Source organism: Orycteropus afer, unplaced genomic scaffold, assembly GCF_000298275.1.
Source record: "Orycteropus afer afer isolate SDZICR_OR568_19922 unplaced genomic scaffold, OryAfe1.0 scaffold00049, whole genome shotgun sequence".
Taxonomy (NCBI): domain Eukaryota; kingdom Metazoa; phylum Chordata; class Mammalia; order Tubulidentata; family Orycteropodidae; genus Orycteropus; species Orycteropus afer.
The window spans coordinates 5,647,298-5,661,216 of record NW_006921636.1 but is presented as its reverse complement, the minus strand read 5'-3'; the positions used below and the strand labels follow the sequence as shown (position 1 = coordinate 5,661,216).

The window sequence follows — 13,919 nt, the reverse complement described above, 5'->3', positions numbered from 1 at the left end:
GTACCAGTCATGGGGACTGATTGTTTCCATTAATTTTGCCAAAGCTATTTCTTATATACGGGAAGCAGACCACATCCCTAAAGCAGCTACTCAGCTGCTCCAGTAGATTCCACCATGGAGTTAATTACCAATCTCACCATGGGGAGTAACTACATCCAGCTGCCCAGCCACTCCACCAGGCTCAGCCAAGTTGACAAACAGACTTAAACACCATAACAGAGTGAAATGTCTACACTCTGTGCCAATTGCACCAGTCCAGTCCTTGGTCATCTTTGAAATGGTTACATGAAGTAGTGTGAGACTAGTGCTTGTCAGGGACAGGAAAGGCCAGACCAAATGCACTCCACCTCCCTGAAGCTCCCTGTCACCGTGGGTAACCAGGGAGCTTCTGGGGTTGCAAGTCACCACTGGCTGCACAGCTCTACACTCAGCCCTGTCCCCAGCCACTCGGGAGGCTGGTGGATGGCTGACAGTGACTTCCAGCATTGGGAGACCCCAGGCACTTGGGTTACCGTAGAGCACAGGAGTGTACTAAGAGTCTCCTTGTAGGCGGCTTCTCACAATAATTCCATGTTATATTTTCTCCTCCAGTTAAAATGTGCACAGTACTGGCCACAGAAGGAAGAGAAGGAAATGATCTTCGAAGACACAAATTTGAAGTTAACGTTGATCTCTGAAGACATTAAGTCATATTACACAGTACGACAACTAGAATTGGAAAACATTGCAGTAAGTATGGCATACGCTTAAGGGTGCCAGGCGGTGGCTGGTCGAAATGTCTTTGCCCTTGCGTGGCATTACCTAACTCAGGCCCCATTGTCCAGGTTTTGTGTGCCTTTAGCAGCATGTGGGTTTTGACACTGTGGCACACTGAGTGCAGAGCAGGAGCCCTGGGGGAGGGGGCTTAGACCTCTCCTTCTCCATAGAGCTCTTTCTCTCTCTCAGCTTTTAACACTGGTTGGTACTGACTCTCAGGAAAGGGGAGTCTTTTCCCTAAAAAGGATCTCTTCCTGCCTTAACGGTTGCAGAGGGACTTCGGGGCAGCCTACGAGTAAGAGGCCGCAGACGCGCTCCTATGCCGTAGCCCTCAGCCTTGTTAGTCTGAGTGTGGGGGCAGGACCCTGCCAGGCTGGCTCTACTGTCACAGCCAATGCAGATTTTCTACAAAGGTCTTTGGGTTTATTTGTATGGGAAGAATTTCTAATAGCAGCTGCTTGACGATGGTCTGTCACTAAAAGATGATCTTTGATCCTGATCAGAAGGGGAAAATAATAGAACAGAATTTCAAATTCATACAGATTCCAGACTTTCTGGAGCTATGGAAGCTGGATGAACCCCCCAAAACTATTGCTCTGAGATAATCTTTAAACCTTAAACCAAAATATCCACTCAAGTCTTCAAACAGTAGATTAGCTTCACTGGGAATGAATGTCAGCCTTCTGCTCTGTGCTCTAAGATCTATCCCTATGGGATCCATTTGACAACAGCACCTCGAAAGATTAGATAAGAACCTTAGGCGGCAGTGAGTTTCTCTGAATGGGGGAGGAACAACTCAGAAAAGGAGGGTGAGATTAGTTGCATAAGTCAAAGAATAGCACTGAATTGTACATGCAGAAATTTGAATTGGTGTATGTTTTTGCTGTGTGTATTCTTAATGATAGTTAATGTTATGTGTGAACTTGGGGAGGCTATGATTCTCAGTGGTTTGGCAGGCATTGGACTGGTTGCTCTTCCATAATGTAATATAATCATCATCCATTTCGTGATCTTAATGTGAGCAGTCAGTTAGTTGAAAGCCAGTCTGTTTCCTTGGGGGGATGGCCTGTAGCCAATATAGATGGATGTTCCACAAAGCTTGTTCTTTCTGGATCCTGCATCCAACTCATCATCCTTTGACCCTCTGGTCCTTGGGACGGGAGCCAACAGCCTGTTGTCTGACCGACCAGTTTGGGGTCCATCAGCGCCAGCAACCATGTGAGTCAGAAGAAACCTCCAACCTGACGTCTGACTCAGACAGAGATTTGGGGCTTGCCACCCTGCACGGCTGAGTGAGCCATTACCTTGAAATAAATCTACAGACTCGACAACAGTGGGTTGGATATATATCTATAAATACTTCACTGGTTTTGCTCCTCTAGAGATGCCAACCTAAGACACTTTTTACCAAGAGTGGTTCTAGAGAAACTAAATTGTAAGGATGGGTTTTCTAAATTGGTTCTCAAGTCTGGCTAGTGCTGATGACTCTGCCTCCAGTAGTAAAACCCACCCTGCCATCGAGTTGTTTCTGACTCATAGCAGCCCTATAGGACAGAGTAGAACTGCCCCATAGGGTTTCCAAGGGTGTAAATCCTTTACAGAAGCAGACTGCCTGATCTTTTTCCTGTGGAGCAGTTGGTGGATTCAAACTGATGACCTTTTGGTTAGCAGCCAGATGCTTTAAGCACCGTGCCACCAGAGCTCCTTCCAGTAGTAAAAGGGCACTGCTAATCTGTGGCCTGAGGTGGCAGTAGAAATACACAAAATACCACCGCGATGGATCGAATATTTGTTAGAAACAAGGCTCTGGGTGATTGTTTATTTGATATTTTTGTACAGTTTTGTCAGAATGAGAAGTATAAGGAGGCCAATTGGTTGGTCCTACTTTTGCTAGATTAAAAAAAGTGGTGAAAGAAAGAGATAAACTCAGGGCTTCAGAGTCACAGCTCACGTGTTGCCGCTCGTGACCTGAAAGAAAGCCTTGCTTCTTATAGTAACAGAGCTAATGCTGCTGAAAACCAAAGCCGGAGTCTTAGCGGATGAGCGGCTGAATTATAACGTCTGATGAGATTAACCCTGATGTGCCTGCAGGGTCTGTCTGTTAATCTGGGGCATTACCAGAGGCAGGTGCTTTACAAGCCATTGCTGAATGGACCCAGGACCCACTCCCACAACTCCTTGTTGCTTCTAGGCCTATAACTAGACATAAGTCCCAGCAGGCCCCAAGGAGTGGAGTATAAAGTGTGACCCAGAAGGAGGCCCCCAAACTCCAAAAGAACTGCTTGCTTATTCTAATATGTATAAACCGAGACCTGGGAAATATGTGTAAGAATGGCTATTAAGAGATGGATAATAGTACAAAAAACATAAGCTCAGATCAGGCTGAGTTTATTTATGTGAGCCCACTAAGCACAGATACTTCATTCAGTGTTTTAGTTTGAGAAGTCAAGAAAGGATCTACTAGTTTATTTGGTTGGTTCATTGAAGCATGGATTAAGTAGTTGTTGTTGTTGTTGTTATGTGCCGTCGAGTCAGACCCAACTCATAGCGACCCCTCCTTGGTTTCCAAGATAGTATCACTACAGAAGTAGATTGCCCCATCTTCCTTAGTAGCCTACACTAAATCAAGTTGAAATGCCACATCTGCCTTGGTATAAGATAGAAAAAAGTATCTGAAGGCTTAGGGAAATTGGCATGTTATAGTAGGTTTATCAGGTTAGACCCACAGACTCACCTATGGAGTGCCCAGAGACCACACCTTTCACCACAGTGGTGAAGAACAAATTTGTGAAGGGAGCCCCAGCATCCTTGAAGACTGTTGTGATTACTGTTTTATGTAAGTCAGATATGACAGTAGAAACTGCCTTCGCTGAATTAAGACACCTAACCACGATGGGGCTGATTGGACTCTGGGATAATAGGATAGAGGCCAAGTCTTGGTGCTTAATCCCAAAGACAAGGTGGGCAGGGTCACCATAATGGACAGCAGAGTTGAAGCGGTAATCAAAATAGTCTGATTTGGATGGGCTTATGGTGTTGCTTACTTACTCGTAGTGTCCCTTGTTGTTGTTGTTGTTATGTGCCGTCGAGTCAGCCCTGACTCATAGCAACCCCTCCTTGGGTTTCCAAGGCAGTATCACTACGGAAGTAGGATTGCCCAACCTTCCTTCCGAGGAGTGGCTGGTGGGTTTGAACCGCCAGCCTTCTGGTTAGCAGTCAAGTGCCTTAGCCACTATGCTACCAGAGCTCCCATAGTGTCCCTAGGAGGGTGAAATATAGATGGGAAATTTACTAAATATTGACTTAATAATGCACAAGCTGAAGAATTCTAGGTGAAATGAATGGCAGTCTAACTTGAATCACCAGAATGGAGAGTCCCAGCCCTTCAGTTAATTCCCATACTTGAGCAAGTTTACAGACTCATCACCACTTGAATGAAAGTGAGGCCAGGTCCCCTTGAGGAAAGATCCCACTACACTGCCAAAGATTTATATACTGTTGGTCTTTATCCCAACCTTCCAAAAAATGACCTTTGACTTTTTACAAGAGTTCATTGGGGAAAAGAAAATAGTCAGACTTTGGGGAATTATGGACACTGACTCTGAACTGACACTAATTCCAGAGGACCCAAAATGTCACTGTGGCCCACCAGTCAGCGTGGGTGCATAAAGAGGTCAGGTTATTAATGGAGTCTTAGCTCAGGTCCATCTCACAGTTGGTCCAGTGGGTGTCCAAACCCATCCTATAGATTTCTCCAGTTCTAGAATGCATAATTGGAACAGACATACTCAGCAATTGGCATAACTGCCACATTGGATCCCTGACACTTGAAATAAGAGCTACAATGGTACGAAAAGCCAAGTGGGAACCACTACAATTGTGCCTACCTAGGAAAACAGTCAATCAAAATAAATAAATAAATAAAAATACCACCTTCCTGGAGGGACTGCAGAGATTACTGCCACTATCAAGGACTTGAAGGATGCAGGGTTGGTGATTCCCACCACATCCCCATTTAACTCAACTATTTGACCTGTGCAAAAAAGATGGATCTTGGAGATTGGCAGTGATTATTGTAAACTTGACCAGGTGGTGGCAGCTGCTATTCCAGATGAGGCCTCTTTGCTTCAACAAATTAATACATCTCCTAATACCTGGTATACAACTATTGGTCTAGCCAATGCCTTTTTCTCGATTCTAGTTTCTGAGGATCACCAGACGCAGTTTGCCTTCAGCTGGCAAGGCCAGCAATGCTCCTTCATTGTCCTACCTCAGGGGTATATAAACTCTCCAGTCCTATGTCATAATTTAGTCCATGAGGACCTTGGTTGCCTTTCTTTTGTACAAGACATCAAACTAGCCCATCACATTGATGACATTTTGCTGATTAGACCTAGTAAGGAAGAAGTATCAATGACCCTATGCTTATTGGTAAGACATTTGCATGCTAGAGGGTAGAAAATTAGTCTGACAAAAATTCAGGTCCCTTCTACCTCTGTGAAATTTCTAGGGGTCCAGTGGTATGGGGAGTATTAAAATAAGTGAAGGATAAGTTGTTAGATCTGGCACGCCTTCAGCTGAAAAAGAGGCATAATGCCTGGTGGGCCTTTTTGAGTTTTGGAGGCATTGTATCATTTGGATGTTCTACTCTGGCCTGTTTATTAAGTGACTCGAAAAGCTGCTAGTTTTGTGTGGGGCCCAGAACAAGAGAAGACTCTGAAGCAGATTCACGCTACTGTGTAAGCCGCTTTGCCACTTGGACCATATGACCTGGCAGATCTAATGGTGCTTGAAGTGTCAGGGGCAGACAGAGATGCTGTTTGGAGTCTTTGACAGGCCCTTCTTGGTGAATCACAGTGCAGACCCTTAGGATTTTGGAGCAGTGCCCTCCCATCCTCTGCAGATAACTACTTTCCTTTTGAGAAACAGTTTTTTGGATTGTCACTGGGCCTTAGCAAAGACTAAACACCTAACCATGGTGCACCAAGTCACCATGAGGCCTGAGCTGCCCTTGATGAACTGCGTGTTGTCTGACCTACAGAGTCATAAAGTTGAACATGCACAACAGTGCTCCATCATTAAGTGATACGAGCTTGAGCTTGGGCAGGACCTGAAGGCACAAGTAAGTTGCTTGAGGAAGTGGCCAGATGCCCACAATCTCCCCTGCTGTCACATTACCTTCCCTCTTCCAATCTTCACTTATGGCCTCATAGGGAATTCCTTATGCTCAGTTGACTGAAGAAGAGAAACATGCCTGGTTTATGGATGGTCCTGCCCAATACACAGGCACCCCTTTAAAGTGGACAGCAGCAGCACTACAGCCCCTTACTGGGATCTCCCTGAAAGACAGTGGTGAAGAGAAATCCTCCCAGTGGACAGAACTTTGGGCAGTGCACCTGGTTGTCCATTTGGCTTGGAAGGTAGAAATGGCCAGGTGTGCAGTTGTGTACTGATTCATGGGATGTGGCTGTTGATTTGGCTGGATGGTCAAGGACTTGGAAGGAACATGGTTGGAAAATTGGTAACAAGGAAGTATGGGAAAGAGATAAAGGGATAGAACTCTCTGAATGGGGCAAAAAAGTGAAGATATTTGTGTCTCGTGTGAATGCTTACCAAAGGGTGACCTCGGCAGGGGAGGATTTTCACAATCGAGTAGATAGGATGGAAACCAGTCATCCTCTTTCCCCAGGCACTCCTATCATTGCTTGATGGGCTCATGAACAAAGTGGCCATGGTGGCAGAGATAGAGTTTATGCATGGGCTCATCGACATGGACTTCCACTCACCAAGGCTGACCTGGCTACAGCCATTGCTGAGGCTGTAGTCTGCCAGTATCAGAGACCAGTCCTCAGTCCCTGAAATGGCACCATTCCTTGAGGCGATCGGCTGGCAACTGATGGCAAGTAGATTACATTGGACCACTTTTATCATGGAAGGGGCAGCATCTTTTCTACTGGGATAGACACTTACTCTGGATACTGATTTGCCTTCCCTGCACACAGTGGTTCTGCCAAAACTACCATCCATGGAGTTACAGAATGCTTTATCCACCATCATTGCACCCCACACAGCATTGCCTTGGATCAAGGAACTCACTTAACAACAAATGAAAAGTGGCAGTGGGCCCATGCTCATGGAATTCACTGGTCTTACAATGTTCCCCATCATCCTGAAGCAACTGGCTTGATAGAACGATGGAATAGCTTTCTGAAGACATAATTATGGTCTTTATATTTATAGTGGAGTAGCTGGTGAGTTTGAACTACTGACCTTTTGGTTAGCAGCTCAGTGCTTTAATAACTTTGCTACCAGAGCTCCTTGGATGGATGGGTGGGTGGGTGGGTGGGTGGATGGATGGGTGGGTGGATGGGTGGATGGATGGATGGATGGATGGATAGCAAATACTTTTTTTCCTTTCCTCTTTCCCATTACTTATAAAATATAAGATGTAAATGGGGTTAGTGTATTTGTAGTTGTACACTTTAGTTGTATCATGTTAGGTGCAAATAATTGTCTGTATTTATTATGTGTGGTTCAAGGAGATGTGTAGAGGTTCCAAGTTGACAAGGGGTGGACTATGATAATAGTTACTGTTACATGTGAACTTGACTAGGCTATGATTCTCATTGGTTTGGCATACACTGGAGTGGTTGCTCTTCCTTAATGTAATATAATGTAATCATCTTCCATTTTGTGATCTTAAATTAACCAATTAGTTGAAAGCCAAACTGTTTTCTTGGGGGTATGGCCCGCATCCAATATACATGGATGTCTTGGTGAAGCTCATTCTCTCTGAATCCTGCATCTGATTCATCCTCCTCTGACCTCTGGTTCTCGGGATGTGAGCCAGCAGCCTGCCATCTGGCCTGTCCGTTTGGGGGTTCGTCAAACCCTGCAACCACATGAGTCCAGGAGAAGCCTCCAGCCTGACATCTGACCCACGGATTGGGGACCTGCAAGCCTCCCCAACTGCAGGAGCCATTTCCTTGAAATGAGTCTTTCTCTGTATCTTTATGTATCTGTGCTTGACTGGTTTTATTCTTCTGGAGAACCTAGCTTAAGATAGTTCTAAACAACAACAATAAAAAAAATGATTTTTTTAAAGACTGCTCAGGCCGTGGTGCCTCCAGACTGGTGTGTTATCGCCTTGTTTCCTTCTGGTTTTTGGAAGACTGTTTCCTTACAACACTTTCTCTTGGTGACAAATCCATTCAAGCAGTCACTTTCAGACTTTTCCTTTGTCATAAATTCAGCTGTTTTGTAGCCCTGTCAGTGTGTACGCAGCTGTGGACTGTCGCTTCCTTGTTAGAATGACGAGCGTAGTGATGGGCCAGTTCGAGAGCTGTCACATTAGTAATAAAGACAGTGAAAATCCCCCTCTGCAGAACAGACGCTGGAAACCAGGCCAGGCACTGAGCTAACAGGCACCGCTGAAGGGCCCTGCCCACGGGCTCCTGACTAACCACGTGGAGCTAGCTCTGTGGGATCGGGAGGGGCTCTCAGGGCAGCACCTGGGGATGCCATTGGACGTGGGGTCATCGAAGCCCTCTGGAACCTCTGGGGTTGAGTCCTGGCTCCATCACATCAAACCACAAGGCTGGGCGAGGGGCCTGATCTGTCAGTGCCTCAGTTTCCTCCTCTGGCAGGTTGGGCTCGTGTGACATTATGGAAGTTAGTGTTCGACCAGCTCCAGGTTCCTAGGGTGTGCTTGGGACTCTGGGGTTGAGGTCATGTGGGCTTGTCCAGGGAGGGGTCCCGAGGTGGGAAAGGAGGTGGGGGCAGCCCACGGAGGGGCTTGTGGGGCTGTGGTGAAGGGCACACACTGCAGAGACACCTTCGCATCTTGGTCTGGTTTCTCTGGTGCCTGGTCATCCCCATGGCACCTGTTCTCAAATTCATAATTGAAGTAAGATCTAGAACTTGGCGCGAGTTACTGAGAAGTGGAGAAAAGATTAAAATTGTGTGGCTTTCAGGGCACCTGCCTCTGGTTTATGCAGTGTTTTCTTTCCTGTGGCTCTCTCACTCTGACGGCGCTGGAGTCCTCGACTCGCTCCAGCCACACAGAGAGGCCTCGGAGTCCGATTCATGCAGCGGCTTCAGAAATAATGTTCTAGCGTGTCGCAAGGTGCCCAGAGGATTATGTAGTTGACTTTAAAAAAAAAAAAATGCAGTTTAGCATTTGCAAGCCTGACATGAAGGATCTAGGGAAGATGAGAGTCTTAAGACTGCTGTTGAAGGAACCTGAGCTGGGACAGAGCAGGGACCTGTGCCCATACCACGCCCGCAGCCACATTGTGCCTGCAATGTGCCCACTCTTTTAAGCCATTAAAGAACATGGAAGTTGTGTTCCAGGGAGAAGAGAATGGGATTGCTTAGTGTTCTATACATTGTCCTTTGTTGCGTTCCACTTCCTCCCAGTTCTGTGGAAAGGTGTGCGTGTCATAGCTGCTGCTGGGTTGAATGAGTGCTCGTTGCAAATGGAACTCCTTAACCAGGAGCCTAATAGCCTCTCATAGGTGGTGATGCCCTGTCACTTGTTTTCAGCACAGTTGGGCCTGGGTAGGTGGTAGTGACTATATTGGGAGCTCTGTAAGGGCCAGGGCATTCTCTGACCTTGACCTGCCTGCCTCAGCGGCTGGCACATGGTGGGCCCCTTGTGAACGTTTGCCAGATGAAGGGTGCATTGTTTGTCAGCAGGCCTCCAGCCTGAGCATTTTTCACCCTCAGCTACTCTCCAGGTGGCCTGGGCGCACTGACTTGGGAGCCTTATCTGCCCATGCCCATAGCAAAACTTGCTATCCTGGGGCCCTGCGGGGCCTTACTTACCAAGTGGCTGGCCTCATTTCCTGTGTGTTCTTAGGTTAGGAAAGATTTTCCTGGGCACACTTCTCCCAGTGAGAACCATGTTCTGATCACCACGACTGGCGCCCAGGTGCCCACCCTGGGAGTGGCCTCCCCGAGGCTCCGAGTCCTGCAGAACTGGGGACGGCACCGGAAGCCACTCTTGGTCCCGCACTGCCGGAGCACACTGGGTGGAGAAGAGACTGTGGGCCTGGCTTCTCCTTGCAGAAGTTCCTGAAGCAGGCTGTGAATCAGGCAGACTTGGATTTGAACTCCTGCTTCACCACTTACGGAGTTGTGGCTCCCGAGCCTCGTTTCTGCATCTGGAAGATGACATTGACGATAGATAGTGCATGCCACGAGTGAGCTGGGAGGTGCAGTGCTGGAGCGCAGTGAGCGGCCAGGGTCGCTTCTTGCCAGTCTTGTCAGTGGCCTTGTCCTCGTTGACTGTGTGCTCGGCCTGGTCTTCATGTTGCAAGCACCACTCCTTGGAGAACAAGTCGGTTTCTGTTTTCTCTACAGTAACAATACTGTGAGACTTCCAATAGTTTGGAAAAGCCTTGAGGTATCCAGAGCTAGTGTCACACGGGCGGGTACTTTTTCACCCTCCATGAAATGTGGCAGTGTCTTCTGAGAAGGCGGTGTGTGTGGTGGTATGGCATTACTGTGGCTGGGGAGGCAGAGAGACATCAGCTGTAACCCTGAGGTGGAGGCGCAGTCGGGCACCAGAAAGGGGGGGAGCAGCCCGCGGGCCCTGGCGCCATGCACCTTTGGTGAGGGTGGACTGACCCCCAGGAGGAATTTCGGTGCCTGTGGTATTTGCTGTGAGACTCTTGAGTTAGGTGAGTGTGAAGTCACCCTGTGCTTGCCTGTCCAGGCGATCCCCTTAGAATCCTCGGGGATCTTTCTCTCTTTCAGTCTCAGGAAGCTCGGGAGATTTCACATTTCCACTACACCACGTGGCCTGACTTTGGAGTCCCTGAATCACCAGCCTCGTTCCTGAACTTCCTTTTCAAAGTCCGCGAGTCAGGCTCTCTCGGCCTGGAGCACGGCCCCATCGTAGTGCACTGCAGTGCGGGCATCGGCCGGTCAGGCACCTTCTGCCTAGCTGACACCTGCCTCTTGCTGGTAAGGAGACCCTTGAGAACACTTGGGAAGACGGCACGTTGGCACGTCTCCTCAGGGCCAGCACGGCAGTCTCTGCCGTCACCTCTCCCCAGGCGTCACACTGGGTCACACTGGCTTTGATCTGTGGTATTTCACAATTCTTTTCTGTGAAGGTAGCTTTACCCTAGAGAGCTTTGTCCTGGGGGCTGCTCTTAATTTCCGTGTGGAATCCAGGTCGACCCGAAGACTCCCTTTCTCTCCCCGCTTAGCTCTTTCAACCCCCTTGCTCTAGAATTCCTCTGCCTGTCCCCATTTCTGCTGCATAGAAACTGGAGAACTCCCCAGAAACACACAAGGTGATATTGCCCTTGAGAGAGCTGGCTGAATTGCGTCTCCTCTCTGGTTTTCAGATGGACAAAAGGAAAGACCCCTCTTCTGTTGATATTAAGAAAGTTCTGTTAGAAATGAGGAAATTCCGCATGGGGCTGATCCAGACGGCAGATCAGCTGCGCTTCTCCTACCTAGCTGTGATCGAAGGGGCCAAGTTCATCATGGGGGACTCTTCAGTTCAGGTGGGCATTGCCTGTGCTTTAACCCAGGTGCGATGATTTCAGGTGGTTTTCTCTGAAGAGGCAGGCAGTCCACTGTCACATGCCACCGATACTGTGTGTCAGAGGACATTGTTGCAGCCCTTCCTGTTGAAAATAGCTGAAGGCTGTTGACAGGCTCACAGTGTTCCAGCGTCTGTCTCTGAAGTGCTCAGGGAGAGAGTGAGCGGTGATAGGCAGAATAGACTTTCCAAAGACGGCCTCGCAGCGTATGGCTGGGGGCCCAGGATCAGCCCTGCTCTCCTCGGGAGTGGCTTTCCTGACAGCTCAAGTGTGAGTGCTAACGGGACTTCTCTTGCTGCCATTTCAAGGAGCAGTGGAAGGAGCTCTCCCATGAGGACCTGGAACCCCCACCTGAGCGTGTCCCTCCACCACCACGGCCACCCAAACGGGTCCTGGAGCCACACAACGGGCAATGCAAGGAATTCTTCCCCAACCACCAGTGGGTGAAGGAGGAGTCAGAGGCGGGGCAAGGAGAAGGCCCCATCGAGGCAGAAACCAGAACCCCCGTAACTGTCTCCCACGGCACGGAAAGGTAATGAGAGGGGCCTGGCTGCTTGGGGATGAGGGGAAATGACCTTTTGCTCCAGAAGCACATGTTGATTTGAAACCTCATGGAAGCAGTCTCCTCTGGGCAGGCCCGCCTCAGTGCCCTTGGAAAGCGGCTCCTGGACTATAGCTGCTCCTTCCCTGGACCTGGGCATTGGCCACTGGGCAGCCCAGGGCAAGGAATAGCGTCTGTAGGGTTCTAGCACCCCCTTGTGGTTCCTGTTGGAATGGAATTGGGTCCTTCACATTTGAGTAGGGTCTTCCCTGTGAGTGAGTGACAGTGCCCACCTCTGATGTCAGGCCAGCTGTGCAATGTGAGGTCCAGACTTGGGTCTGGTTTTTGGGGAAATTAACTTTCCTGGGTGGTCTTTCAAGTTGATTGCCCTCTTGCTTCATTACAGTGTGACATGAACTGCGTACCCGTGATGCATGTGGAATCCTGAGATCCCTGGGACATGTCTCTCACCTCCAAGAGCTCGTGTTAGGGATGAGGCAAACCCCCAACAGTAGACAGTGCGAGTGCATGCTGAGGGGGTCAGCCTTAGAAAAGAGGTGTTTAGCTCTCCTGGACAGTTAAGGAAGGCTGCCTGGAGAGGGTGGCACCAAGTACCAGCTTAAAGGTTGGAGAGCAATTAGCCCATACCTGAGGCCACAGATGGCAGGGCCCTTGGTACCTCCTTTTTGGAGGGCACTGTGAGATGTGTGCACACGTGGAGCTAGCAGTTGTATAGATATCTAGAGATTACCCTACAGAAATTTCCAGACAGGTGTACAAAGATACTTACAGATGGAGGTGTTCAGTGTGGCATCATTTGTGCTGGTGAAGAATCAGAGGTGGGCTGACTGTCCAGGGATTAAATCCATCCACGTCTTCCCTGTGTCAGGATGGTCTGCAGCCATTAAAGAGATTTGGATGTGCCCACGCAGCACGGCCCCTGCTGGAGTTGGAGTGCGTAAAATAGGGAGTCACACAACAGCAGTACGCTGCTGGGGCCTTGAACTAAACTGACCATCCAGACCACCCAGGCACTCGCTGAAATGTGCGTGGTCTCGCCTGCCCTAACCTGGGAACCCAAGTCTCCTGTGTTTTTGTGCAGCAGACCTGCTTGACAAAGACCGGCAGGTCCCCAGCAGTAAACGCATGATCCCTGGCTTGAGACAGGCCTGTCCAGTGCCCCAGAGCAGAGGTCGTGTGGTGGGGTGAGGCTGTCCTTGGTCCCAGGGGCCCTTGTGCTCCCAAGCTCAGCCCGTTGGCCAGATGCTGCAGTCACCTGAGGGCTCCCTGCAGGCGGAGAATGAGGCGAGAGCCATTGACTTCCCACCTCTGCGTGTCCTCTTTGTTCACTGAGATTGGGGAGCAGAGCAGTGCCTTTCACACCCTAAGTGAAGACAGTGAGTTGGGAAGTGTGGATTGGGAAGCCAGAAGTCAGAGTGGTCCGGGAAAATGTGGAGTTGTCCCAATAACCCTAACCCTGGTGATGCCCACGAGCACCTGGACCCCAGCTGCAGTGAATACCGGTCTCCCGGGAGGCTGTGCCTCTGGGGGTCCTGCCAGGCCCAGCAAGATGGTTTTGAGGGAGAAAGGGTATTTCGACGCACATCTGAGGCAAGACGTCCTGTGACCAGGCAGCCTCCTTGATGGAGGGGGTGGGGGTGGGGGGTGGCAGAGGAGGAAGGCAGGAGAGGCTCGGCCTGGTCTCTGTGCCGTGTGGGAACCTCACTCTTCCCCAGGCCCTGAGCCTCTGCTGGCTGCTCCTGGGAGGCTCTGGGAGGGGAGGCAGCACACGTCCTGGCTGGGTCGCTCCACCCTGTCCCTAGGGAAGGCAGCCAGCTGAAGGCACACAGGATGCCTGGGAAACAGTCCCCATGGCAGGACTGGATTGGTGCCAGGGGCTTGGGGCCTCGTGATGGAGCAGACCCCAGCCAGGCTCACTGGCCTGTGAGTGTCTGGGCCTCCAAAACCCTCCCCTGGCTGCGGGTGCTGCCTGAGGTGTCCAGAAGAGTGTGACAAGCAGACTTGCTGGCTGGTATCCACCCTGGCTTCCCTTTGAGCAAAGA

The 13,919-nt window shown here is 49.6% G+C and overlaps 1 protein-coding gene across 1 annotated transcript in view; it reads left to right on the top strand.

Moving 5' to 3' along the window:
* PTPN1 (protein tyrosine phosphatase non-receptor type 1) overlaps nt 1–13,919 on the top strand; it is an 81,567-nt gene that overhangs the window by 66,136 nt on the left and 1,512 nt on the right. The window contains exons 5-8 of the mRNA XM_007938317.2: nt 592–729; nt 10,516–10,725; nt 11,115–11,276; nt 11,624–11,847. Of these exons, the coding sequence (XP_007936508.1) occupies nt 592–729; nt 10,516–10,725; nt 11,115–11,276; nt 11,624–11,847 (734 nt within the window). The remainder of the gene's footprint in view (nt 1–591; nt 730–10,515; nt 10,726–11,114; nt 11,277–11,623; nt 11,848–13,919) is intronic.